Source organism: Taurulus bubalis (genome assembly GCF_910589615.1).
Source record: "Taurulus bubalis genome assembly, chromosome: 18".
In the NCBI taxonomy this organism is placed as follows: Eukaryota; Metazoa; Chordata; class Actinopteri; order Perciformes; family Cottidae; genus Taurulus; species Taurulus bubalis.
The window spans coordinates 3,431,534-3,455,937 of record NC_136606.1 but is presented as its reverse complement, the minus strand read 5'-3'; the positions used below and the strand labels follow the sequence as shown (position 1 = coordinate 3,455,937).

Sequence of the window (24,404 nt, the reverse complement as noted above, 5' to 3'; positions counted from 1 at the left end):
GTCCCCACTGCGGGACCAATAAAGGATTATCTTATTTTATCTTAATTGAACAGAGCGCATGCTTATTCAAAGTTTAATAATACAGTGTCACCTGTGTCCACATTGCACCAGATTAATCAAAAGCATTCTTTTGGGTTCTGGAGACATGACACTTTGCTTTATAGATGATCCTCTTGTTTGAGTTGTCTCTCACTTGTCTGCTGTTTTACTCATCAGCCAAGAGGAATGACAGACCCATCATCGGTACGTTTATGAACACGTTGTTGACTGCAACATTACATTTGGCTTAATTAGCTTCTGACTAACTGTAATATGGTTTTAGCTGTAAAAAGTGACGGCATGCTAACAGAAGTGTCGTCACTTCCTGTATGTGTTTACACTGGTTGTGTTTTTCCTCTCAAAAGGAGTACTGACTCAAGAAGTTTGGGCCCCAAAACCAAACCAAAGCGCTTACATTGCAGCCTCCTATGTCAAGACGCTGGAGGCCGCGGGAGCGAGGGTTGTGCCGGTCATGTGAGTCCTCATCAAACATTCCCCTCACTGTCTTTCCTTCAGGATAAATAGGAGCTTTCTGTGACCTTTGACCTCCCCTTTTGTCTTCCTCCAGGATTGACCAGACACCGGAGGAGTATAAGAAACTGTTCAACTCCATTAACGGGTAAATGTTTTAGAATATTTATCGCAGTCAAAGCCTCGATGCTCGGTTTGGATTTGTTTCAAAATGAACGATGAGATACTTTCATGTGTTTTTTATGAATCGCAAACAGCCTCAGAAAATCAACTTTATGTGCAGGGGTGGAACAATGTGATTTAACTTTAGTCGCTCGATTTTTGTTGCGATTGAGTTAACTATAATCTACATTTTGAAGGCCGTTGTTCTGAAGCAAATATCCTTTTTCTCGATCAGATTTTTCTGTGTTTTACCCCGTTTTACCCTTACATGTGACATGATTCTGAAACTACCGTAAATCTTAAGTATAATGGCAGACAAATAAGGAAGTTCAGGCATAATAATTAGTCATATTTAACAATACTTGTACGACAACTTTGTAAACAACGGTTCGAGGCAACGTGAGGCTACTTCTTATAAGCACCAGCTGAACTGGGCATCACATTTATAATAATACATTTTATTTGTATAGAGCTTTACAAGGTACTTGTACTTTACATGGCAAAAACAAACAATAGAAGCAACAACAATATAAACAATTTATGATGTGGAATCTCACAAAGCGACTGACGGCACATCAACCCTGTTACACGGAGTTCAAGCAACACCTCCATAGGCCTCTGAACATTTTCTATTATTTTGTCCACCCCCAAGATGTCTTTAAAAAAGAGATGCAGAGCATGTGGTTTGTTAGCGTGTCGTGACTCGGCTCCTGTGTCTTCGTTGACAGAGTCCTCTACCCAGGAGGAGGGGCCAACATCACGTCGTCGGGTTACCAAAGAGCTGCAAAGATATTCTATGAACTCGCTATCGAGGTAAAAGTGTCAAATATCATCAACTAGCTTTCAGTGCTGACGCAGGATTATTTTGACAGACTGTGTGATGTTTCAGGCGAACAAGAGAGGCGACTACTTCCCCGTGTGGGGCACCTGTCTGGGGTACGAGCAGCTGACCGTGTTGACCAGTGGGATGAACCTGCTGTCGCTCACCAACACCAGTGGTGTGGCGTTACCCCTGAACTTCATCCATGGTAACAGGCTAATGCTAATATTAATGCCATTTGTTAAGTGTTCAAAACGCTGGGCTGAAACAAGCTGGTAAAAAAGGGAACCATACAGATGTTTTATTTATTACTATTATAGATGAATATACCAGTATTGTATCATATTTGTGGTTGTCATTTTTTTATAAACATGAGCAAAACTGTTGTTTAATGTAACTATTTTATTTTTAAGTCTTTTTTCTTCTTCTCTCACTTGCCTCTCAGGGCTTTTCTTGTAATGTAGATTTAGTCAGATATGTATTTTCGGCCATTACACAACATTGAAATAATTTGTCTTATTTTACAGGACAACGATGGACATTCTTTACATTTACCGCTTTATATATCTGATAAAAAATATGTCTATTTGTTTGAAATAAATAAAACTATGTTATGACTGATAAATACTATTGTTCTGGCTCATTTCCAGAAGCCAAAGACACCCGGATGTTTAAAGGCTTCCCCGCTGAACTCCTTGACGATCTGGCGTCCGAGCCGCTGACGGCAAACTCTCACAAGTGGAGCATAACGGTGTTGGTACGTCTTCTAGTATCTGCTGTTATGATGAGGAAACACGATGAGTATACGATGATATTATTGGTTTGTGGTGGAAAAAAAGAGAACCGTAAAAGTTGGGTTACGAGCCGCTACTAACTTCGGTCAGTGTCCCCGTTAGCTCCCCGCTGTAGCCAGCTTGGGCTCCTGCTAGCGCTCCGTTACTTCCCCGCTAACTTCCGCTAGCTCCCTGAAAACCGCCGACGGTAGCGGGACCAGGCTCGACACCCGACTTGGGCAGAGGGGACGAGGGCAGTAGCAGCAGCAGAGCTAGCTAGCAGCAGCAGCGCTAGCAGTAGCAGCGCTAGCTCCTAGCTTGCTACAGCGGGGACACTGACCGGAGGTAGGAGCGGCTTGTAACCCGACTTTTACAGTAGTTGCTTTTGAGCACCACAGAGTAATTTCTTTCTAAGAGCAGAGAAAGCAGAGAAAGAGGAAGCTAGTGTTCAATTGGGTTTCTTTGTCTCTCTGTTTCTTTCTTTCAGACTCATAACACAAACAAGGACCTGAACAACTTTTACAAAGTTCTCTCCACAAACACAGATGGAAAAACTGAGTTTGTGTCGACGGTGGAAGGTAAGTAGAATGCAGCATCACTTTATCAATACAGCAAAATAACACTGGAGGTCCCTTTTTATTTCCATCACTCTTCCCCTTACAGCATACGATTACCCAATTTATGGCACACAGTGGCATCCAGAGAAAAATGCATTTGAATGGAGGAAGGCTTTCATTCCACACTCTCCATCAGCAATCAAGACCTCCTTCTATGCGACCGACTTCTTCGTCAATGAAGGTATGAACGCAGATGTTGTTGTTGTTCCTTGATGAAATAGTTACTACCTGCATGATGGAGCCATCTTTGTTTTCTCTCCTCACAGCCAAGAAGAGCTTTCACAGATTTGAATCGGAGGAGGAGGAGAGAAAGGCGCTGATATACAACTACAGTCCTGTTTACGTTGAGCCCAACGGATACTTTGAGCAAATCTATTATTTCTGATGTGTTAGCAGAGTAGCTTTCAATCATTTTCAACATCTACTTCGCGTAACTCCCAAACGTCTCATTTCAAACGATCATTTTTACTTGTTTGATTTTGCATTTTCTCCTCATTCCAACAGTTGAATCTGCAAGTAAACAAGTTGCAAGTCAAATATCTCAAGTTGTTATTTGTGGATGCTGGGTTTACACATATTTCAGCAATGAATACTTGAATGTTTACAGTCAACATTTTTATGGAAAATAAAATAAAAAGTCTTAAAGGAGCAATTTATAACGTTGACAGCAATAATAGAGCAGAACACAACTATCTGATTTGGCAAGCTATCGTGGACCTGAGCAGAGAATGAAGTGGCCTTCCCTCTGTTTGTGTTGTTAGCTTCTTTGCTTTGTTGACGTGTGGTGGTTCAGACCCTCCAGGCGGCTGCAGCGGGTTCCACCATCGCCTGTAACCAGATGTCAGGGGTCCAATGTTAATGCAAGGAAAGGAGGCTGTGCAGCTGGGTCTATTCTCTCCTTTTTGCTGCAGTGTTGTATAACGCATACAAGGCTGTCTTCTGCCACTGTTACAGTGCATGCAGCAGCCATTTATTCCTGGCATGAGGATCATGACGGTCAGGGGGGTCAGTAGTCTGTGTGCCTCCTCCCTGCATTTGATGCTCAAGACTTTGAAGGGTTTCTTTGAGCCTCTGGAGCGCTTCTCTCTGAGGATGGGCAAGACAGAATTGCTGCTAAAACTAACCGCCCTGTTGTTGTACCCCAGCTATTTGCTGCTTTGTGGGGACCACATTGGGGTTGCCCTCTGACCAAAACCGTAGGGAGTTATTTTAGATTCAACGTTATTCATCTGGATGCTGTTTGTCTTCCACATGGTAGTGTGAGTGTCAATCATGTGGCGCCTGATGCACCTGCGCTCCTTTCTGAAGTGTGTTGTGCAGGGTAGGGTGTACGTCTGTGTGGTCTGGTCCATGCTATGTGGCTGGGTGTGCATTAATTGAGCTCCACTCACTGCATCCACAGAGTCCAGCAGAGGGCTCCGCCTGTGCTGACAGAACTAGGGTTACAACATCGTAACCTAACAGGTGAACAGAAATGAATAGTCAAACGTAACTTCCAAAATGCTTTATGCACAAATAACACTCGACACATATTGTTTCTATTTAGAATAAAATGATATTTGAATAACATTTACACATCAAGCTGACGAGACTGGGATCTCAATCACAATACTACTGGAAATGTAATTTATGCAGTCCAGTAAGGAACATTCAAGATGTCAAAATTACCATATGGAGCCGAGTTATCAGGGATAGTGCTGCAAATAACCGCTTAACATGCACTGAAACGTAACACAAATGGTCATTCAAATAAACGAAAAAAAGAAAATTACACATGTGCCTCAAGAATTCAAAATGTCGTATATGCCACGTTTGCGTTACTTCATTTAAAAATGTTTCCCTCTTATATACAAATGCATAATTCTGCAGGGTGCAACTGATCCTAATGGCTTCTTGTCTTTAACCATGAATCATTTATTTACTGATTTAAGTGACCCAGCACTTTCATGAACAAATACTGCAGTTTCCTCCCCTACTGTACCATTCTTAAACATGATGCATGCAGATTCTGTACATTCTAGTGTTGGTGTTGCGTCATCAACGGGCTTATTTCCAAGATATTTCTGTGTGGAACTTCAAACTTCCATCAGATCAAGTATTAGCTGTTTAGGAGCTTTTTTAAATAAGTATCTATTTCAGGGTATATAACAATAGCTGCCATTTTGGGAAATATGCTTATTTGCTTTCTTGCTTAGTTTGATGTAAATATTGAGCTTAAAAACTGGAAGCGGGGGGAAACAACTCTGGAGAATCCAGGAAGTCATTGTTCATAAACACCCATAAAACCACAACCTGTAGTGGTTTTAAAACTTCGTTTTTTCTATGTGTTGAGCAAGCTAATAGTGAGTGTTCTACTTTTAGACAGCCAGGCTAGCTAAGCTAGCTACATACTTACCATACGGGTTACGAGCCACTACTACCTTCGGTCAGTGTCCCCGTTAGCTCTCCGCTGTAGCCAGCTGGGGCTCCGCTAACTTCCGCTACCTCCCCAAAAACCACTGAAGGTAGCGGGACCAGACTCGACACCCGACTTCGGCAGAGGGGACGCGGGCAGCAGCAGTAGCGGGCAGTAGCAGCAGCAGTGCTAGCTAGCGCTGTTCCTAGCTTGCTACAGCGGGGACACTGACCGGAGGTAGGAGCGGCTTGTAACCCAACTTTTACGGTGATGGACGGATATATAGCTAAGCTAAGCTAGCTACATATTAATGGGCGGGTATGTGAGTGGAGCCAAATTTCTCTTGTATCAAAACAATTCCTACCGGACAGAGCCAGGCTAGCTGTTTCCCTTTGCTTCCAGTCTTTATGCTAAGCTAAGCTAGCTTCATACTTAATGGGTGAATGTGAGTAGAACGACATTTTTCTACCCCTCGACAAGAAGCTAGGCGAATAAGTTTATTTCCCAAAATCGAATTCCTACACAATCGGCCTTGTTGTCGTGTGTTCGTGACAGCGGGATGTGTTCTGACAAAGTAAGGCACAGTCACTAAAACAAGTTAATGCTTTTGCTCTCGGAGACAAACATTTGAATAAAACTGGAGCGTCACAATGAAACTGTTTCGAATGATTCGTTAAGAAACCCACGGCGCATTTTTTTTTTCTTCTCCCAAACATTTTGGATTCCGTCGGCATCACTGATGTACATGAATCGAGGCTACAAGATGAACATCGGGGCAAAACGTGAATATCCAAAAGAAAATATATCCATAATTGCCGAGTGAACGTTTGTGTGCTATTTTACATACTGTAAGAACAATAGACACAACCACAGTCCAACATGAAGGTTCTTCACGACTTTAAAAATAGTAACATTTCCCGTATCGTCACAACTCCAGACGACCGCTGTGAACGCTGCCGGCCCGTGTTCGTCTGATTTCCATTGATGTACGAGCCCGTGAGTTATGTGCTATAAGGTGTTCCTTCTCCTCGCAGCTTGAAAGTCGATGCTTTGTCTCTACTGCTTTTTAAGGAGCTGGTCCGTCCGGCCGCGAGGGAGTCGGCTGCCGGTTAAATCAATCAGAAAGCTCCAAAACATGGCGTCGGCTCACCAGTCTGTGTGTTGGGCTGATGGATTTGGACTCTGGGCAGAAGGTGGGAGGATGGACGTGGGACTAGATCCGTGGTCTGCTTGGAAAGGCAGTCTCAGGTTCAGCATGCGGACGCGGGGTGTCCAAATGCAAATTGAGCAGGAACGGACGAGGGCCGCACATTTTGTACAGCTGCATGTCAGTGTTGTGCTTGGGCGCGGGGACGGGATGGAGGTCAGGAAGGCGGACGTATGGGCTGGGAGGGATTTAGGGCCCGCGAGCCTCAGGAGGCCGAGCTAACCCTCGTCTTCGCTCTCCTCCTCCAGGGCCTCCTCGTACACCCGCTCCGGTAGCCTGAAGCACTCCTCGAAGAAGTTCACCAGGGACTGGCTGAGGTGTTGCCTCGTCGCTTCACTGTGAATGAAGTGGCCTTCGTCCGGGTAGATCTGAGACACACAGAACAGGCGGCTCACACACAGGGATTGGACATTTTATGTTGGAGACATGTCAGTGGATACAAGACCTCAAAATGTCAGAAAAAGTCATCGTATCAGTATGTGTATACCGTAAAAGTCGGGTTACACGCCGCTCCTACCTCCGGTCAGTGTCCCCACTGTAGCAAGCTAGGAGCAGCGCTAGCTAGAGCTGCCGCTAGCTACCGGCCGCTGCTGCTGCTACTGCCCGCGTCCCCTCTGCCCAAGTCGGGTGTCGAGCCGGGGCTGGTCCCGCTACCTTCGATGATCGTCGGGGAGCTAGCGGAAGTTAGCGGGGAACTAGCGGAGCGCTAGCAGGAGCGCCAGCTGGCTACAGCGGGGAGCTAACGGGGACACTGACCGAAGGTAGTATCGGCTTTTAACCCGACTTTTACGGTACATAAATGCGCGCATGACGGGATGCTGTTCGGCGCAGGGTGAGACGAGATCAATTCTGAATTCAAACAACATGGGCCTGCTCTTTAATTCGCTCTGTGAGAGATTATTCTATCATTATCTTTTCAGGGTTGACTAACTGATTTTGCTCTATATGGCACTCGCACTAAATTTGTGGAGTATTACTTCCACTGAGATATTCTAACTGAGTTCTCATGTTCACGTGAGTGGACCTGGAGCCTAATAAAGCAAAGAGAGAGCAGGCTAAAGTCTGTGTGCACAGTAGCCCGTCCTTTTCCCACTAATAAGCTCCGATGAACATTGAGCTGCAGCACAGTGTGTCCTAATTGGATTAGTCCTGGTGTTAATGCAGGAGGCCCAAGAAGGGCTCATAATCTCATTACTTGGAAGGAAGGCATTGTGAGGGCTAATCCTCCGCCTGCTGGTGGATCCCACTGCGCTCCCAACGCTCCCAGAGGTTGTAAAGCAACCGAACCAGGCGGAGACACTGGATCAGCAGCCGCTGCAATTACAAAAGGAGTGAAAGTGCATCCACGTACCTGTAAGGTATAGTTGGCCTTCTCGTTGATGAGCTGGGCGATGAATTTCGCTGTATGTTGGAAATGGACCTTTTCTGGGGAAACATAACGATACACACGGCAAAATGTCAAAAATCTAAGATTTTCCAACAAAAATAAACAGATGTAGGGCTTTGTGTCCTACCATCAGCTGTTGGATGAATGATAAGAAACTTCTTATCCATGAACTGAGAGGCTCTGTGCGCTAAATTTGCCATCTGAGGAGGGACGAGACACACAGCAACACATTAGATCAATGAAGACGCCACAATAATAATGAAACGTCACAATTGCGATCGAATCTTACCGTGTACGCCCTCGGATCAGGTTTGGGCAGCCCGAGATATCTTTCTGAGAACGCCGACGCTACAGGAGGAAAGATGGCTTCAATTAACACTTTGCTTTCACGTGGAAATCTAATTAAAACGTCATATTAACGACAACATCGAGGAGTCATTTCCGTCTGGTTCTTCGGCCCTTTTGAAGGGCAAAAAGCACACCTATCCAGGTTCGTCTCCGTATTCAAATACATTTATATTCCATTTTCTTTAGTCTCGAAGCGTTTGCAGCGTGTCTTCATTTGCAGTTCCAAAACGTAACACAGTGTCACACTCACCCCCTCTGGCAAAGCGAGGGAAATCAAATTGATGTAAAAATCACTCGCACCGTGACGCACGGCTCCTCCTTAATTTGCAGTTTTCCTGACTCTGTGTCGTCTCCTTTGCTCCGTCCTTCTCCCGACACATGCACACAAGTCTGCATGTCACACATTGCAGGGGAGTTATGATTGGGTTCAAGCCGCATGCAGCAGCAACCTGATGAGGCGACTAAGCTCTTCCCCCCCCACACATGCAGAGTACATACATGTATAAAATACTCATGTCCCAGCTACATGGGTGAGGGTGACACATGTGCAATCTCTTTTCTTTTTTGGACAGCACTGCCTGAGCAGAAATGATGATGCAGACATTATGCATTTCTTTATCAGACTGTAGTATACGGACGCTAAAAACAGCTTACCGTATAATTCAAAGTCGGTGATGGGCGAGAGGACGGCGCCACACTTCACAGAGGATTGCTCGCCACTGACCAACAGGCTGGTCACGTAGCCGCCATACACCTGAGGCACAACCAACGTGCACGTTAGCACCACTTTACTGAAGATGTACTCAATCGCTGTACTTACGTACAACATTTGGGGAGAGAGGCAGATGTTACAAGGATATACAAGGATTATAAAATGTTGACACTTTTACAATGCATGCACAACAGTCAAACACAGCTAAAAAACAATAAAAGACCTGCAGGTAGATGATGGTCGAGAGACTTGTACTTTGATTTATCAACTTTATATTTATATTCCACTGGACCGCAGAAGCATTTGTGCTCAATGCGCCACTGCATTCGTCTTCCTTCTTAAGCGTAATAAACCTTTGAGGAAGCCTCTTGAATCAGCTGCAAAATGCATCGTCATGAAGCTGAAACCGGGTCGTCTCTGAGCTCGTGACTCTTTAGGGAAACGTGGTTCTCACAGGACCGGGACGCTATAAATATTTGATGATTTTATAGAATGTCATTGCTGTATATTCAGCAGTCCTAACCTTATATAAAGTAGTTCAAATATGCACAACCTTAAACAGCTACAGCAGTAAAATGCAACATACACATTAAAGCTATACAGTTGGTGTCATATTTGCTCAAACTGTCACTCTATCCAGACTGAAAATCTGTAAAAAATAATAAAAAAACAGCCAATAAGAGCCGAGTAGTCTGACGCAGCTGTCAATCATCTCTCCTGAAGCGCTGAACTCCGATCAATCTGTTAATCTAGGCGGCGCTGATCAGATATGATCCTGCATTGCTTATTTCTCGCCTCAAATGTTTTCAGAAATGTTTTGTAAAACTAGAAAGATGCACTTTACTGCAACTTTTAATCCAAAAAGATCATAAATAAACAAATACAACACTGACTTGAGCCGTTTCTTTTGATACTTTAAGTCAAATTCCCTGATAATACTTACATACTTTTACTTAAGTAAGTTTTGAATGTAGACACAACTGGTTACACAGAGCCTGAGGAAGTGCACTTTTCAAATACAAGTTTGTGTTTGTTTAGTTACTGTAACCCAACAGGAGGAACATCCTGGTCCAACCTGAGTGTTACGACATGCGTGATGCCTTCAGGTACACACAGAATATTCTTACCTTCCCAAAAGCTCCAACTCTGGTTTTGTCGACGTAGGGCTCGTTCAAAATGAAACTGCAGAGACAAAAGGGTTCAGGTTGGGAAGAACAACCTCCTTTGACTTTTGTATTCACTACACTGACTTATATCAATATACTACTACTATAACAACTACTGCTTCAACATCTAAATGCTCAAAATATAAGATATACATTCTAAAAATAATAAGTGATGTGAAGAAATGTTTGCATGACACCCTGATATGTTGAGAAGCAATTTATAGGCGTAAACCTCTTCTTGTAGCCCTTTAACCTTTATAGTTTGAGTTGTGTTAAGAGGCTGTACATGGGGAGGATATATTATTGTAGCCCTGATTTTTATGTTTATTGTTATACCTAACATGTTTTTTTGGGGGATTTATACCATATTTTTTTCTTGTGTGAGTTTTCAATAATTTCCAAATGGAAAATAATTCTGCTTGAGATACTCCATTGTGGGAATATATGTGGCTTCATGTAACCACAGACATTACTTCATAAGCCATAGGGAATAGTCTCCCCCATTTTAGCATAACTTTGTCCTAATTTCAGTTTTTTTAAATGCTTATTGCTCATGAGTTATACCCAAAATGTTTTCTACTAAAATATGACTATTTTCTATCCTTCTTTTTCCAAGGTGTTGGACAATCCCCCTTTTATAAAAGACATTTAACCGTCACATAATAGTGAATTCTGCCCCCCAAGTAGCTATTTATTCCCCGTTTACCCTCATATGTGTTCAACATGAAAACGCTCCATACTTGAGTGCCTCCCTCTGGTCCTGCTCCTCGTACATCCCCAGCTTCTTCTGGATCCGGTGCAGCAGGTTGGTTCCCTGGAAGCCGCTGCCCCGCCCGTCACAGCGCACCACGATGGCGCCGAAGCTGCTCACCAGCACCGTGGCCCAGTCCGTGTGGAACTGCTCTGCCACCATCTGGCCACCAGGGGTCCCGTCGCTGCACACAAACACACACATGCAGGCAAGGCTGCTCAATGCAAAGCAATGATGTCACAATGCAAGTACAAACGTTGCATAGAACCTATGAGCTTGTGTCTGTTTGGGACCCTGTGGATACACAGCATCTGCCTGAAAATTGTTTTTCAATCATGTTTGGTATGTTTGAGTGAGTACTATGTCCTGTGTGTCTGGCTTAAAGCCACAGTGTGTACTTGTTTTGGTATAAATCCAGAGTTTTAGTCCTGTTGCTTTATCTTTTAATGTCTTTTATCTGTTTTATGTGATTTCTGTGTGTCTTGTGTATGTTGAAACTTTGTCTATGCTGCTATCTTGGCCAGGCTTCCCTTGGAAAAGAGATCATTGTATCTCAACGGGACCGACCTGGTAAAATAAAGGCTAATAAAAATACAAATAAAAAGGACGGTATAGTGCAACATCAGCAGCAGGGAGAGGATGAAAGAAAGCTGCACTTGTTCCAAAAACGGTGAAATTTGATACCTTTTCATAATTGTTAAGCTTACTATCTGATTATTTGAGAACTGTGGGTGCTTAAATTGAGTGACAATAGAGAGGCAGGCAGATGGAAGAGGGGGGTACGTTTCTTCATTTGCAGCGTAATGATTATCCGCCAGAGTAGAGGACAACGCAGCGCTTATTAAAATGAATATGACAGATTAAAACTCCAGGAAGTCTCCACTGATGAGCAGAGTCGGCACGGCTAATGGAAAAAGACACTTTTTCCTCTGTGGATGTGTGCGCAGAGTATACACTGTGTGTGTGTGTGTGTGTGTGTGTGTGTGTGTGTGTGTGTGTGTGTGTGTTCATACTTACACGAGCAGCAGCAGCGGATAGTGGGCCGTGTCCACGAAGCCGGCGGGTTTGAGGATCTGCAGCGACAACGCTGTAACACAGATACACAAAGGGTTTCATCACACAGTGACACACAACACAGTGACACACACTACTACACACAACTAGCCCCCTAGTGTGGAACCGTATATGCATTTGTTACCAATTAATGATAAACTAGAACGTACGAAAGTATAGATTCTGAAACATCTGCATCTAAAAAGATGATTATGGAGGATGGGATGTATAGCTGAATGTTTATTTCCCATGAATACATCTGAACTTGGTTTAATTCATTCAGTCAAAAATAATTTGAGTGAGCAAAAAATGTAAATGATGAAGTGTGATAAAACATAATTATGGAGGAGTGAAGGGTCTCGTCTCCAGCTGTTTAGAGGAGGAAGCCACATTGGTGTTTTTTTTAAAGATCAGTTTTCTGCACAGCGGGGTGTGACCCCCTGAGGCTTTTGTTTCCTCTACAGTTTGTTGCCTGTCAGATAAGTCGTACACATGGACTGCACTTGGCTGCACGGCGGCATACATACTGTAGTCTTCCACGCTGATCTCCCTGTACTCCACGGTGGGCATCTGCATGGCGTCCAGCGTCTGCCTCAGGTTGTCGTTGCTCTCCAGTTTATGTACTTCTGCAATGCCTGCACACAGCACATGAGCCACCAATCAGATTCACTTATGTATACCAATGCATTTCCATTACTTTTCCATGACTTTAAACCAAATGTCCATGACAAACATTTAGTGAAATCTGGGTGTAAACAGTAAAAAGTGAGTAAATGTAGTATTTAAACTAACAATGAGAATACAAAGCATACAGTAAACCTTAAATGACTCAAATGAATGAGACAATAGTTTGATTAAAAGAATAAACATTTATATAGATGCCTGTATGTATGCCTGCTTATATTATGAGTCTTTCTTTTAAAAGCATATTCATTATTGCAAACTCAGCGTAAATGAACGTCATGAACACATGAATATAACACATTTACATGACATTTACATGACTTTTATATATATATATATATATATATATATATATATATATATATATATATATATATATATATATATACATACATACACACACCCAAGACCAGCAGTGTCTTTAGTTAGTGGGTTTTCCTGGTGCAATGAAATACATTATTCATTTCTGATGGTGTAGCATAATGTATGGGGCTGTGCATTAAAATGCAGACAAGAAAGCAGCTCCACACAATATTACAGTCTCTTGTCCTCCAAAACTTTCAGCACGAACTCAACTAAATGCAACTAAACCGAGACTGCAGCTGAAACTGTGACCAGAATGTCAAACTTTGTGCGCCAAGAGGTTTTGTCCTGAATAGTGAACCAGCTGCTCTTATCCAACAGCTACAGCTGGTTTGTGCTCCAATAACTTATCTAACTCATCGCCCTCGATTCCCACGACTGACAAAGTCAGAAGGGGGCGTAGCGAACGTTGTATTTTTGGATGTGTGTGTTGGTCCAAAGCCACACACTGCTGCCTTACTGACGGACTGACAGGATGATGGAACTTCTATTAAACCTTCTAAAAGAGAAAGATGAGGAGAAGAAGAGAAGGAGCTCTGTCTAAAACATTGACTGAAGCCATGTCGGTGTGTTTCTGTCCGAAGGCTCCAGGAGGAGTCAGGTGACGGGGTATAAAGAGTTTCAAAGGGAAGAGCATGGAGGGATGAAGGGGTCAAACAAACACATGACTTGCACCCTGGAGACCACCGCTTGAGTCCTATAGTATTGAGAGTATTGGACTTTCTGTTGAGTGCAAAAGGTCGAAAAAAACCCGGAGTCGTCCAAATTTTGCAGAAACAATGTACATATAGTGTCAGCAGAGGGCTATCAAACAGAAAGGAACCTTAATATCTGTAATTCCCATCATGGCCTTAATGACTTAATGAGCGCCAATCATCTTGCCGTCGATATCATTTCCCATCCGGCAGCGAAGAGAAGCCTTTCACACAAACAAGGCGCTCGTTGGCGGGTCACCACCGGGGGAGCAGCGCCGCTCAATAGCTGACGACATGAAATAATCTCGGGTAATAACATCAAGAGCTCTCTTAACATAATCAGGACCGGGACGTCATGTTGGTGAAACACAGACTGGCACACACATGCAATCAAATTACAGTCTCCTGATATTGACTTTGGGCGGGTCATAATTTAATGAGGACTTTCCATCGTGGGCAGTGATGCGATTAGAGCTCGTCACGCTGAACCCGGCCGTGCACAGGCGTTCATTCTGCACGGCAACGGAAACGCTGTCCGCCTCTTCGGCAAGGTCGCTTCCAATGCGGCGAATGATGCTGCCGCTGCGCACAAGGTCACTCGTCAACATCAGCTACAGTCGGGAGCGGTGCTTTTTTTGGTCACGCTCCACTTTGGAGGAAGAAAAATGTTCTAACACCCCAACAAAATCGTAACAAAGTGGTCCATGCTGAACTTTTTTTTTAAATAAGTTAGTTCTCATGGGGAGAGCGGTCGTCCTGAAACCACAAGATCCCCGTTGTCCCCATAGTTTGCATGTGGAAGTGACCTTGAGGAGACACTTGCTCCTAAATTACCAGTAAAATGCAGTGGGATTAATAAAGGATTATAAAAAAAAACCAATAAAATCTGCATTTCCCTCGCGCCCCACCTGTAATACCTCCACGCCCCACTAGAGGTGTGCGCCCCACAGTTTGAGAACCCCTGGTCTAGTGCAGTCATTCTCAACTGGTGGGTCGTGGGCCTTTTTTTCATCCTGTGGTTTTATTTTGAAGGGACTTTTTTTATGCAAAGAAGTGTGTTTTTTTTTGCCGGCTCTGGTTTCAACTTGTTTTCCCTCCATGTTTTCAGCAGCGTGTGTCAGGTTGGGTCAAACCATCCTGATATGGGGGAGACTCTGGGTTTTTAGGGTTATGCCTACTGCTTCCTAGTTGTTGGACTTTTTGTTTGTGCATGAAAGCTGTTGAGTCTGTTTAAAAATGGCTGAAGATTCTGAATAGTTGTGCATGTTGTAATACCTCGTGTGCTGAAGATGCACTTTTTGTTTTTTTAATTAAAATGCAGCTAACTGAGTGTAAAAGGGAATAGTTCCCTCTCTAGCATCGCTTCCAGCTGCTCGTTTTGGTTTATCATTAAACTTGTTTGTGTGTTACATATTCTGTACTATCTTAGGTTCAAACTGCACCATCGTTTCATTCAATACATTTGAGAAGTTGAGAATGTTCCTCGGTTTGGGTCGCGGCCTGTCATTCAGGGTGATGGTGGGTCCCGGAGCCAGACCAGTAGAGAACCCCTGGTCTGGTGAATGCAAACACACATCTGTGATACTCACTCTCCCTGTCTTGCGTCTCACTCTCGCCGTCTCTCTGCGTCTTGTAAACGGCCACGAATGGGATGTCCCGCCCTGAGGAGGAAATCACAGATGAGTGACACATCGGAGACGTGTTCCAGGTGCAATGCTGCATTTTGCTGCACCGACAAAATAAATCTGCTCCAGTGAAACCAGGCAGGGAGACATCCCAGATCTTTTGTGCGTCGGAAAAAAGAGGAAACTTTTTAGCTTATTCCATCTTTTTCCATATCTAGACCACCAAGAGAGGCAAAGTCCCCCACGCTAAAGCCGCGTGACCTCGGATCAGAGCGAGCGGGGGACGGCAAATGAAGTGATTGATGCACTTAGAAAAATTGGGAACACTGTGCAAGAACATTGTGGTCGCGTCTCCTCGTGGTAATCATATCAGAGTCGGATTATGAATGCATGAAGACAATCGGCTACCGGAGCTTTCTGGGTGTGCATGGAGGGCTCTGTGGCTTTGTGGTCGGTCCCTGCCGGGTCTCACTTCGGTGACGATCCCTTTCTGAGGTTCAGAGGTGATTGACAGTGAAGTGTTGGATCAGCGATTAAATATTGAAGCTTCAAGTCAGACTGGAATCAAAGAAACATGAATTTCTTTGTTTTTGCAGCAGCAGCTGAAGACAGCGCTGCAACATTCTGACATGCGTCTGATCCCGGCACGGCTTCCTGTATATAGAGCGAGGCTGTGAGGAGCGGCACAGCCTTCAGGCTGGAAGATGCTATTTTACTGGAGAACAGACACGGATTGAGTCTTATTTTCCAGGGGAAAAGTAATTCCACCAGTGAGTGCGGACAAAATACTTGACTAGACTAGAATACAGCTGAAGAGTGGCAGTAACCAAGGACATTTTCTCAAGTACTGATACAAAAGTACACGTGTAACATACTGTACATGTACTTATGCTAACGATTCCACTACATTTCAGAGTGAAATCTACTTTTATACCAATACATTTACCAGCTAAAGGTATTATGTGTGTTTTAAAACAACTCAAATATATGCACGTTGATGTAGCAATAATAGACAAACTTTTCATTTTAACATAAAAGTACACTTTGTTGTTCACACTGTTGGACTTTTCACTTATATATAAAAAAAGAAAACAAGATTTTTACTTCTACCGGATTCATTTTATCGAGTCGTATTGCTTCTCTTACTTAAGTAAATTATGCGAATACATATTCTACAAGTGCATTAAACAAATTTAGATTTACATTAAAAATAAAAACAATAGACAATAGAAAGGCGTCAGAAAGCCTGTCTGCACATTGCTTCAGATGAAGTTCATGGACCTGTATCTAACATCCTCACCTGTTAGAACACTACGAGTCTTCACCTTCAGGTTATGAAACCCCTACATCCTTCTGATCCACAGCCTCCAATTAATAAAACGCCGAAGTCAGCGCTGCAAAATTAGTCAAATTGGTCGGCTAATATAATTTCCTCCCTTGACGAAGACAAACTGGACGAGTGGACTCCATTTTTGTTAAAACAGAGTCCCGTGTGTCGCCGATGAAGGATGGATGGATGGAGTTTAGTTCAGAGGTTTCTGCGTTAGCTACCTTGGCAGGTGAGCAGGAAGTAGCTCATGTTGAGGCTGAAGGAGCCGCTGATGTAGTCACAGCTGTCGTACAGCGCACAGGACAGACAGCGGCGGTTGAAGGAACCAAAGGTGTCCGCGCTGTGGAGAAGAGAGAGAGAAGAAGAGGACATTTGTTGCTGTTTTTCTATCCGAATGAGCATGACATGTAATCCATAACAACAACGGCTGCGTGACGCAGAACGGCCGCTACCTGTACAGATGTCTTCGCTTCGGGCCGTCCTCAGTGCTCAAGAAGTATCTACATGAATAGAAAGAAGAACGCCGTGGCAGCGGAGTTAAGCTTTAAACAAAAGAAGCACACCAGCAATGTCCCAAATACTCACGAGAATAGTTGTTTCAGGAGGAAAAAGAGAAGTAGGCCACATCTTGGCCCACTTGGGAAAAGATGTTTTTCGTGGACTTTTTCAAGTCACTTCAAACCCGGGGAATAAGTAGCTGTGTTTCTGTTTGTGTGCAGAAGGCATAGTGTGTGTGAGAGAGAGAGAGAGTCCATGTCAGTCAGTCGCCTCGTGGCCCCAGAAGAGTGAAATGATGTTTCATACGGCGAGCCGATTTGAAGCGCTTTGTTGTGTGGAACCGAACGAGCTGCTGGAGGAACACGGCGCTCCAACGCCGCGGCGGACGCTACGTTCAGGTGCTTTTCTGAGAACGCGGCGTCGGTGTTATAGAAACAACGACAGCACCGTGATCAGTATGCTCCTCGACAATAAAAATACATTTTTAAAAAAGGGGCCGTTTGCCTGTTGGACAGAAACCATCTGCTCCAGCAGCGTCCGTCCACGGGAGCGTTCAGAGGCTGCGGGTCAAACGGGTCAAACGGGCCTCTGTCCGTGGGGCTGAAAGTTGTTTTTCATGACCTTTAGCTCAATGGTGTTTAGTTCATTTTGTATGTGAAAAAACCTTTTAATCATCCTCTTTTTGTATTGTAGCGCTCTGCTCACGCTGCAGGTGCTCATGCTTCTTCATTAAAACAAAGTAGTTATACAGTGGAAATACATATTTTTTTAATGCACCTGGAGGCCAAATGAGCGCTTCCTTCCATGTGACTGTTTTGTTAAATAACATGGAGTTATGCTACACTGTTGCTCTTCGCTTTTATTTATTTATTTGTTTGTTTTCTATTCCATTTGCACTATTTTGGTTATTGTTCGGTTGTGTTGTATTCATTGCCTTTATGGCATGGTCCTTTTTTGTTTACCGGTATTTAAGTTATGTATACCTTGTTATTAAAAAGGAGCTATATAAATAAAGTAATTATTATTATTACACTACATTTCATTTAGCTGATGCTTTTATCCAAAGCGACTTATAATAAGTGCATTTCCACCATGTGTACAGACTCAGAACAACAAAGAAAAACAACAAAGAAAGTACAATTTCTTCAATAAAGTTAGACCACAAAGTGCTATTATTACTATTATTAGTATTCTCTGTGTGCGTGCGGTGGGTGTGGCGCTCACATTAATTGGCTGTCCTCGTTGTGGGCCAGGACCTGCGTGACATCCCAGTCCCCGGAGGTGATGGACTGCAGCGTGTCGGTGCTGGTGTTGGGCTGCAAGGACACAGCAGAGACAGTCAAAAGAGTGAAGCAACTTGGTGACGGGATGACAGATCGAAGCAGTAAAACAACACAGGCGAGTGAGTTTCTGTCACCGAGTAGAAAGTGTAGCTGCCTTTTGAAGGCGGACTCTGAAAAGCGTTCAACACAGAACGATATTAGAGCTTCTGTCTGGGTTACTGGACACATAGCTGGTCTCTCACCTGGGAGATGGACATGGAGATGTGGAAGAACTTCCCCCGGCCTCCTTGTGGAATGGCCCGGGTGAAGAACAGCTTCAGCCCGTCTTTGGAAAACAGAGGCTTCTCGTTCTGAAGACGTGGAGGAGATTATGCAAATATGTTACTGATCAAAACATGAAAGCAGGTTGATAAATACAATAACTGTGCAAACAAAGTGGTAGACACTACAGGTGGCCTACTAGATATGACCCTGGGTGTTCCCAAGTTGATTATATACATTAAGTCAATTATTTTTTGGACTGAAATGTCACATTTAAATTTATGCAAATGAGCTATCATCTTATTGAATATGTGCATGCATTTTCAGGACAAAAATCTGAACATTTTATAAAGCCAAGGTCAAATAGAGGGCATTTAAGATATCTCTCTTTATCACTACATAGTTTTTTTTAGGAGTAAGATCTGACAATAAAAAATCCCGAGTTTAATGTAATTAACAAAATCTAAACTAATTCAAATGAAGATTTCAGATGGTTAAATTCACCTGAACATGTTTCCATATATTCTCACCTGTCTGTGCAGCCATCCTTCACTTTCATCCTCGTGTTTCTGTAGAAACAGGACAGAGTTAGAGTTAAATTAAGGCACAGACACACACACACACACACACACACACACACACACACACACACACCTTGGTGCAGACCCCCGTCGTGGCCTCACACAGCGTGAGGATGGAGATGTTCTGGGCCCGGTTCAGCCAGTTGATGGCCAGTTTGGTGGTGGTGGCCCATTTCACCATGGTCACGTAGTACTCACTGACCAACACAGAGGAGTTATTAAATATTAACAACACGTTTACATTGCAACGTCTGCAAATCCGCTGCGTCGGAGAGCAAACGGAAAATGACGGAAAATGAGACGAAAACGTGGCAATGGATAATTTTAAAATCGGAGGAAACTTTAATGACGTCTTGTGATAAAACTGAGATATGAGAGCGGCATATAATGAGCCACAGAGAAGGAGGAATTAAAGACTGGGTGTAAATACGAACAGACCAAATGGGGGCATTGAACATTATGGAAAACAATAAGTGAAAATGCATCACTGGAGGAACACAACATTCACAGAATCTTTACAGGACACAAAGGAAATAAACACGATGACACATGGGAATATGAATTTGATATGTAAATGCACGTGGTGTCAAAATCTGCATATCTTAACCGAGATGGGTTGCCTCACCCCATCCTGGCATCGTCGGGTCTCCTCATCTCGATGGTGTGAAGCGGCCCGTTGAGGTTCACCACGTACAGCGTGATGACCGGGTTCTCCTCGCCGGCCTGAGGAGGAGACAAGATATGATAGAACATGGAGAACCTGAAGAAAGCGGTCTCCTCCCACAGGGTGTGAGGGGTTTAAAGGGGCACCTTGGGGTAGTGGTACTCCTTCCCCGTCGGGTACGGCGTGCCCGTGAACATGGGCAGCTCCATCCTGGGCACCAGGCTGTCGTTGATGGTGGCGTACGCTAACCTGGCGCCGTCTGGAGACCACCAGTGGGCGACGTGGGACTGGAAGATCTCCTCTGGGAGAGGGAGAAGCAAATGGCCATCAATCATAAAGAATAAAAGCACAGCAGAGACACACGCTAATGACGTGGCTGCAGGCCAACAGCATCCCACCGCCGCTGCGTATCCCGGTTAGATAACAAGATAATAAGAGGTGTTGAAAATGTCTTTTATTAAAGCATAAAGATGCTGCATCATTAGGATTAATCGGCGTATTGCTTTGCTCTCTCTTCACCGGCGCTCATTAAATTAGTCTCGCATGAATGCTGGCGACCGCACGTGATTTATGAAAGTAGAAAAAAGAAACTTAAGCATCGCAGTGTCACAGTGACAAAGCCGACAGTAGCCAGTGCCAGAAGACGCTGCCCTCACAATCACGTTTATACAAATGAATGTTTAGATATTATAATCAGCTGCATAAAAAGGACACTAAATCCTCTAAAAAGAAAAACGGTAGAAAACGTGCCCTATCAGCAATACTGCATCCCAACTCTTGCTCTATTTGGATTCACTCGCTCTGTATTTCTCTCCTAAAACACACAGAAACACACACAGCACCACATGTTTAGGTCATAAATCACAACCGCACAGCGACACAAATAGAACTCGCACCAAATTTCCTGCAAATGAACCAAACAGCAATTCCTCAGCAGGTGCAACGACACCGTGGTTCATTCACGTGTAACTGGTTGTTGGGTTGTCCACTACCTCTCTCTGTGTGTGTGTGTGTGTGTGTGTGTGTGTGTGTGTGTGTGTGTGAGCCATTTGCAGCAAGAAACTCACGTCAACTCATTTCAGCCGTGCGGCCGGGAGGTTCCCCTGAGGCGCTCCGCGTGCGTTTAAAATCACTCTTGTTCACCAGACAGAGAAAATAATGGGAGAATAAAGTAGTCCAGGTCCTCCATCTCTTCAGCTACACACACACACACACTCCTCTGTCAACACACAGTGAGTTATTACGAAATTATGCAAATGAAAGCTCACTGAGAACTTTTCCTTTCTGTCTCCATCTCTTCATTATTAAGTCTGCGGCGACGGAGAGACAGTTCCACGCCGTGCCACCAGCTACATTTATAGCAACTTTTGCAATTAAAATGTCACTAATTGCTGTTTATCTGTGGGACTGGGTGCTCGCTTCGGGGAATTAACAGACATCAACTACCAATTAGCATTTTCATTAAGCGCGCACGCTTGGTGGAACGACTTGATATGCAGGCGTCACTCCACAAACACCCTCGGCACAGACGCTCGGGTCCGTGTGTTCGGCGGGAGTAATCGGCACCGATGGAGGCCGCTAACATAAATAACGGCACATATGTCTGTGCCGGTGACACGAGCAGGAATAGGCCTCATGGTTGCCTTCAGTCCAGTCAGTCTTTGCACTTCCTGCACCCGGCTGGCACCGCTCAGCGGGGGATGATTGGATCTCGCTCTCTGGTGAGGAACGGAGCGGCACAGGACGGCATTATGCTGCATTTGCAAATATGGTTTAAAAAAAGAAAAGAAAAAGGATTTCCCGCATGGCTAGTTCTGCCCGCTGCCTGCTGACTTCACCAGCAGCTAAAAAAAAAAGAAGAAGCTGGGAGACGCCCAGTCACCTTGGCTCGTCAAGGAGAAAGTAATCGGGTTTCTAGAAGTCTCCAGCGATGATCACCAAGGTGAGCTGTCTCCTCTCTCCTCTCTCCTCTCTCCTCTCTCCTCGCTCTCCCTCCTGCTGCGCCGACTGCATTATTCACTGAGTAAAGGACATTATTAATGCATGAGAGCCAAGTGGCGAATGGGGATTAATGAGAACCGAAGAGAACAAGAGAAAATCAAAGCTTGCTAGTGGCGTTTTGTTCATTTCTTGCAATTAGAAGACATATACAAAAGAGGCTATTACACGAGCCATATGGTATTGATCAAGTAGACGGCTCCTGTATGAGGTGTGTCCACATGTTTCCAACAGAGGGCAGCAGTGTCCTGTTCCAAAACCACAAAGTAGAGCAGCGCCACATCACAGAGAGGAATGCAGCTTTCTGGAGTCTGACTACTTCCCTCTTTTCCACTCCACTAACCACATCAATCCTACTGCCACCGCAAGACTACACTCAGTCCTGGCTAATTGTCATATGAAGAAAAGACAAAAATAACTACTTGGCATGGCAAAATCCTCGGATCTCTCAGAGGAAAGAGTCAGCAGTTTGCTCAAAGTTGAAGTGTGACATCAGGAACTCGCCGTCCTCCGGACCGGTTGGGTCGATGACGCGACACTTTGCGTTGTTTCCACCCGAGATGCTGAGACTCGTGTTGCTATAAATACCGCACACTGTTTCCACAGCGCAGGTGATGATTGAGCAAGAATAGAAAAGCACGTGACGGCGTGAGGTCTAGCACAGCGTCTTCAGAGTCCACAGCAAAAGATGACAGTAGATTCTACCGGATGAACGCGTTTAATGAAGGTTATTTAACCTTTAGCTTGACCTCGGCCTGTTTGTTATTGTGTCATGTGACCTGTGATGTGGATGACTCCTGTGGATGAGACTTGGTTGGACACAGAAAACAAACAGACGGGATCGAGTAAAGACAAACACTGTTTTTCTCCGTGGGCGGTCCTTTCCTCTCCATCCATTGGGTTACATTGCAGCCATTGGGCGGCTATACTGGATCAATACTGGATCAATCCCAGAAGCTGTAGTCACTGAGATACACAAAGACTGGGACACATGGGTCCAGGTTGAAAGAGGAGGGGATCCAGCCCCTGTGAATACATTCGCCCTACTTGTTGGTCTCAGCCTCACTTAAAGGGGCCATCCATCAAGTTTAAACGTAAAATGATGTTTACTTGTCAGGAGGAGTCCTGTTCTGCCTTTGGAAGCAGTTGTATAATGTGTTATGTGGCTCTGGAGGGACATTTCCAAAGTTAAATCCTAAAAAGGTTTTAGTTTTATAGTGCAATAAAACATATTTATTCCTATCACAAGCGCATTTATGCTCCATTTGTTCCTCAGATAACTCAAAATGCAAAGCCCCGAGTGTGTTATTGATAATGTTGATGCACACTTCACTCCAGGACAATTTAGTTTAGCAGCAACTCTAAAGTCAATATCCTACAATGACAACGTCACAGAAGCAAACATTAGTATCTATCTTCATAACATTTATTTCAAGACTGATCCGAATGTTCCCAATCCTGTTTTCGTCACATTCTCCCGGCAATGTCACACAAACAACTGTGTCTCACATCAGTTCCAGCTTGTTTTCACCACCAAACTTTAAAAACATTTTTTTTTCAAATGTGTTATTAATCTTTCCCCCTTTTCCAGTGCAGGAGTGTCGATGACGCGGTCCCTCCGGGGCCCCGGGGGCCCGGCCACGAAGCGGAGCGATAAACAGACGCAGCCCTGGCGAACGAGCCGTCATCTCGCCAAACATCTACGGGGCGAAACACGACTCCAATCAAAGCGGCGGCAGCTTTTTATCTCGGCGCAGCAGAGCCCGGTGAACAGCTGTTTCATCGGGCGGCGCGGCGCTGCGGGACGCGGCCTCGATAATCACACCGCCGACAGACGCCGACAACACTCAAGACTCTCCGGAGGCCTTTTGGACTATTACACACAGCCAACGGGGTTCTTGGCTATGTCTCTTTAATTTCACTTATTCTCTTCTCTCGTCTTTTTCCGTCTCTCCTGCATGCACACACACAGCCGTACACACACAGTCGTACACACACAGCCGTACACACACAGTCGTACACACACAGTCGTACACACACAGCCGTACACACACAGCCGTACACACACAGCCGTACACACAGCCGTACACACACAGCCGTACACACACAGCCGTACACACACAGCCGTACACACACAGCCGTACACACACAGCCGTACACACAGCCGTACACACACAGTCGTACACACACAGCCGTACACACACAGCCGTACACACACAGTCGTACACACACAGCCGTACACACAGCCGTACACACACAGCCGTACACACACAGCCGTACACACACAGTCGTACACACACAGCCGTACACACACAGCCGTACACACAGCCGTACACACACAGTCGTACACACACAGCCGTACACACAGCCGTACACACACAGCCGTACACACACAGTCGTACACCTCACAGCCGTACACACAGCTGTACACACACACTCGTACACACGCAGTCGTACACACACAGTCGTACACACACAGACATACGAACACACTCGTACACACACAGTCGTACGCACACAG

General features: G+C 44.6%; 2 protein-coding genes across 2 annotated transcripts in view; one reads left to right on the top strand and one right to left on the bottom strand.

Moving 5' to 3' along the window:
• Positions 1-164: 164 nt before the first annotated feature.
• LOC306750731 (gamma-glutamyl hydrolase-like) lies at positions 165-3,333 on the top strand (the record flags this gene model as incomplete). Its single annotated transcript, XM_079234202.1, has 9 exons — positions 165-243; positions 405-513; positions 608-658; positions 1,401-1,485; positions 1,562-1,700; positions 2,143-2,249; positions 2,753-2,843; positions 2,929-3,063; positions 3,149-3,333. 9 exons carry the CDS (start codon positions 165-167, stop codon positions 3,265-3,267), a joined length of 915 nt encoding a protein of 304 aa, XP_079090328.1. The 3' UTR covers positions 3,268-3,333.
• Positions 3,334-6,702: 3,369 nt separating this feature from the next.
• LOC306750719 (A-type potassium channel modulatory protein DPP6-like) overlaps positions 6,703-24,404 on the bottom strand; it is a gene marked incomplete at both ends in the record, with an annotated part of 137,305 nt that continues 119,603 nt past the window's right edge. The window contains 18 exons of the mRNA XM_079234190.1: positions 6,703-6,852; positions 7,836-7,909; positions 7,999-8,071; positions 8,161-8,219; positions 8,874-8,973; positions 10,059-10,113; positions 10,838-11,032; positions 11,866-11,935; positions 12,429-12,536; positions 15,233-15,304; positions 16,820-16,938; positions 17,051-17,098; positions 18,321-18,412; positions 18,622-18,729; positions 19,171-19,209; positions 19,295-19,418; positions 19,847-19,944; positions 20,032-20,186. Coding sequence (XP_079090316.1) covers positions 6,703-6,852; positions 7,836-7,909; positions 7,999-8,071; positions 8,161-8,219; positions 8,874-8,973; positions 10,059-10,113; positions 10,838-11,032; positions 11,866-11,935; positions 12,429-12,536; positions 15,233-15,304; positions 16,820-16,938; positions 17,051-17,098; positions 18,321-18,412; positions 18,622-18,729; positions 19,171-19,209; positions 19,295-19,418; positions 19,847-19,944; positions 20,032-20,186 — 1,739 coding nt within the window. The remainder of the gene's footprint in view (positions 6,853-7,835; positions 7,910-7,998; positions 8,072-8,160; positions 8,220-8,873; positions 8,974-10,058; positions 10,114-10,837; positions 11,033-11,865; positions 11,936-12,428; positions 12,537-15,232; positions 15,305-16,819; positions 16,939-17,050; positions 17,099-18,320; positions 18,413-18,621; positions 18,730-19,170; positions 19,210-19,294; positions 19,419-19,846; positions 19,945-20,031; positions 20,187-24,404) is intronic.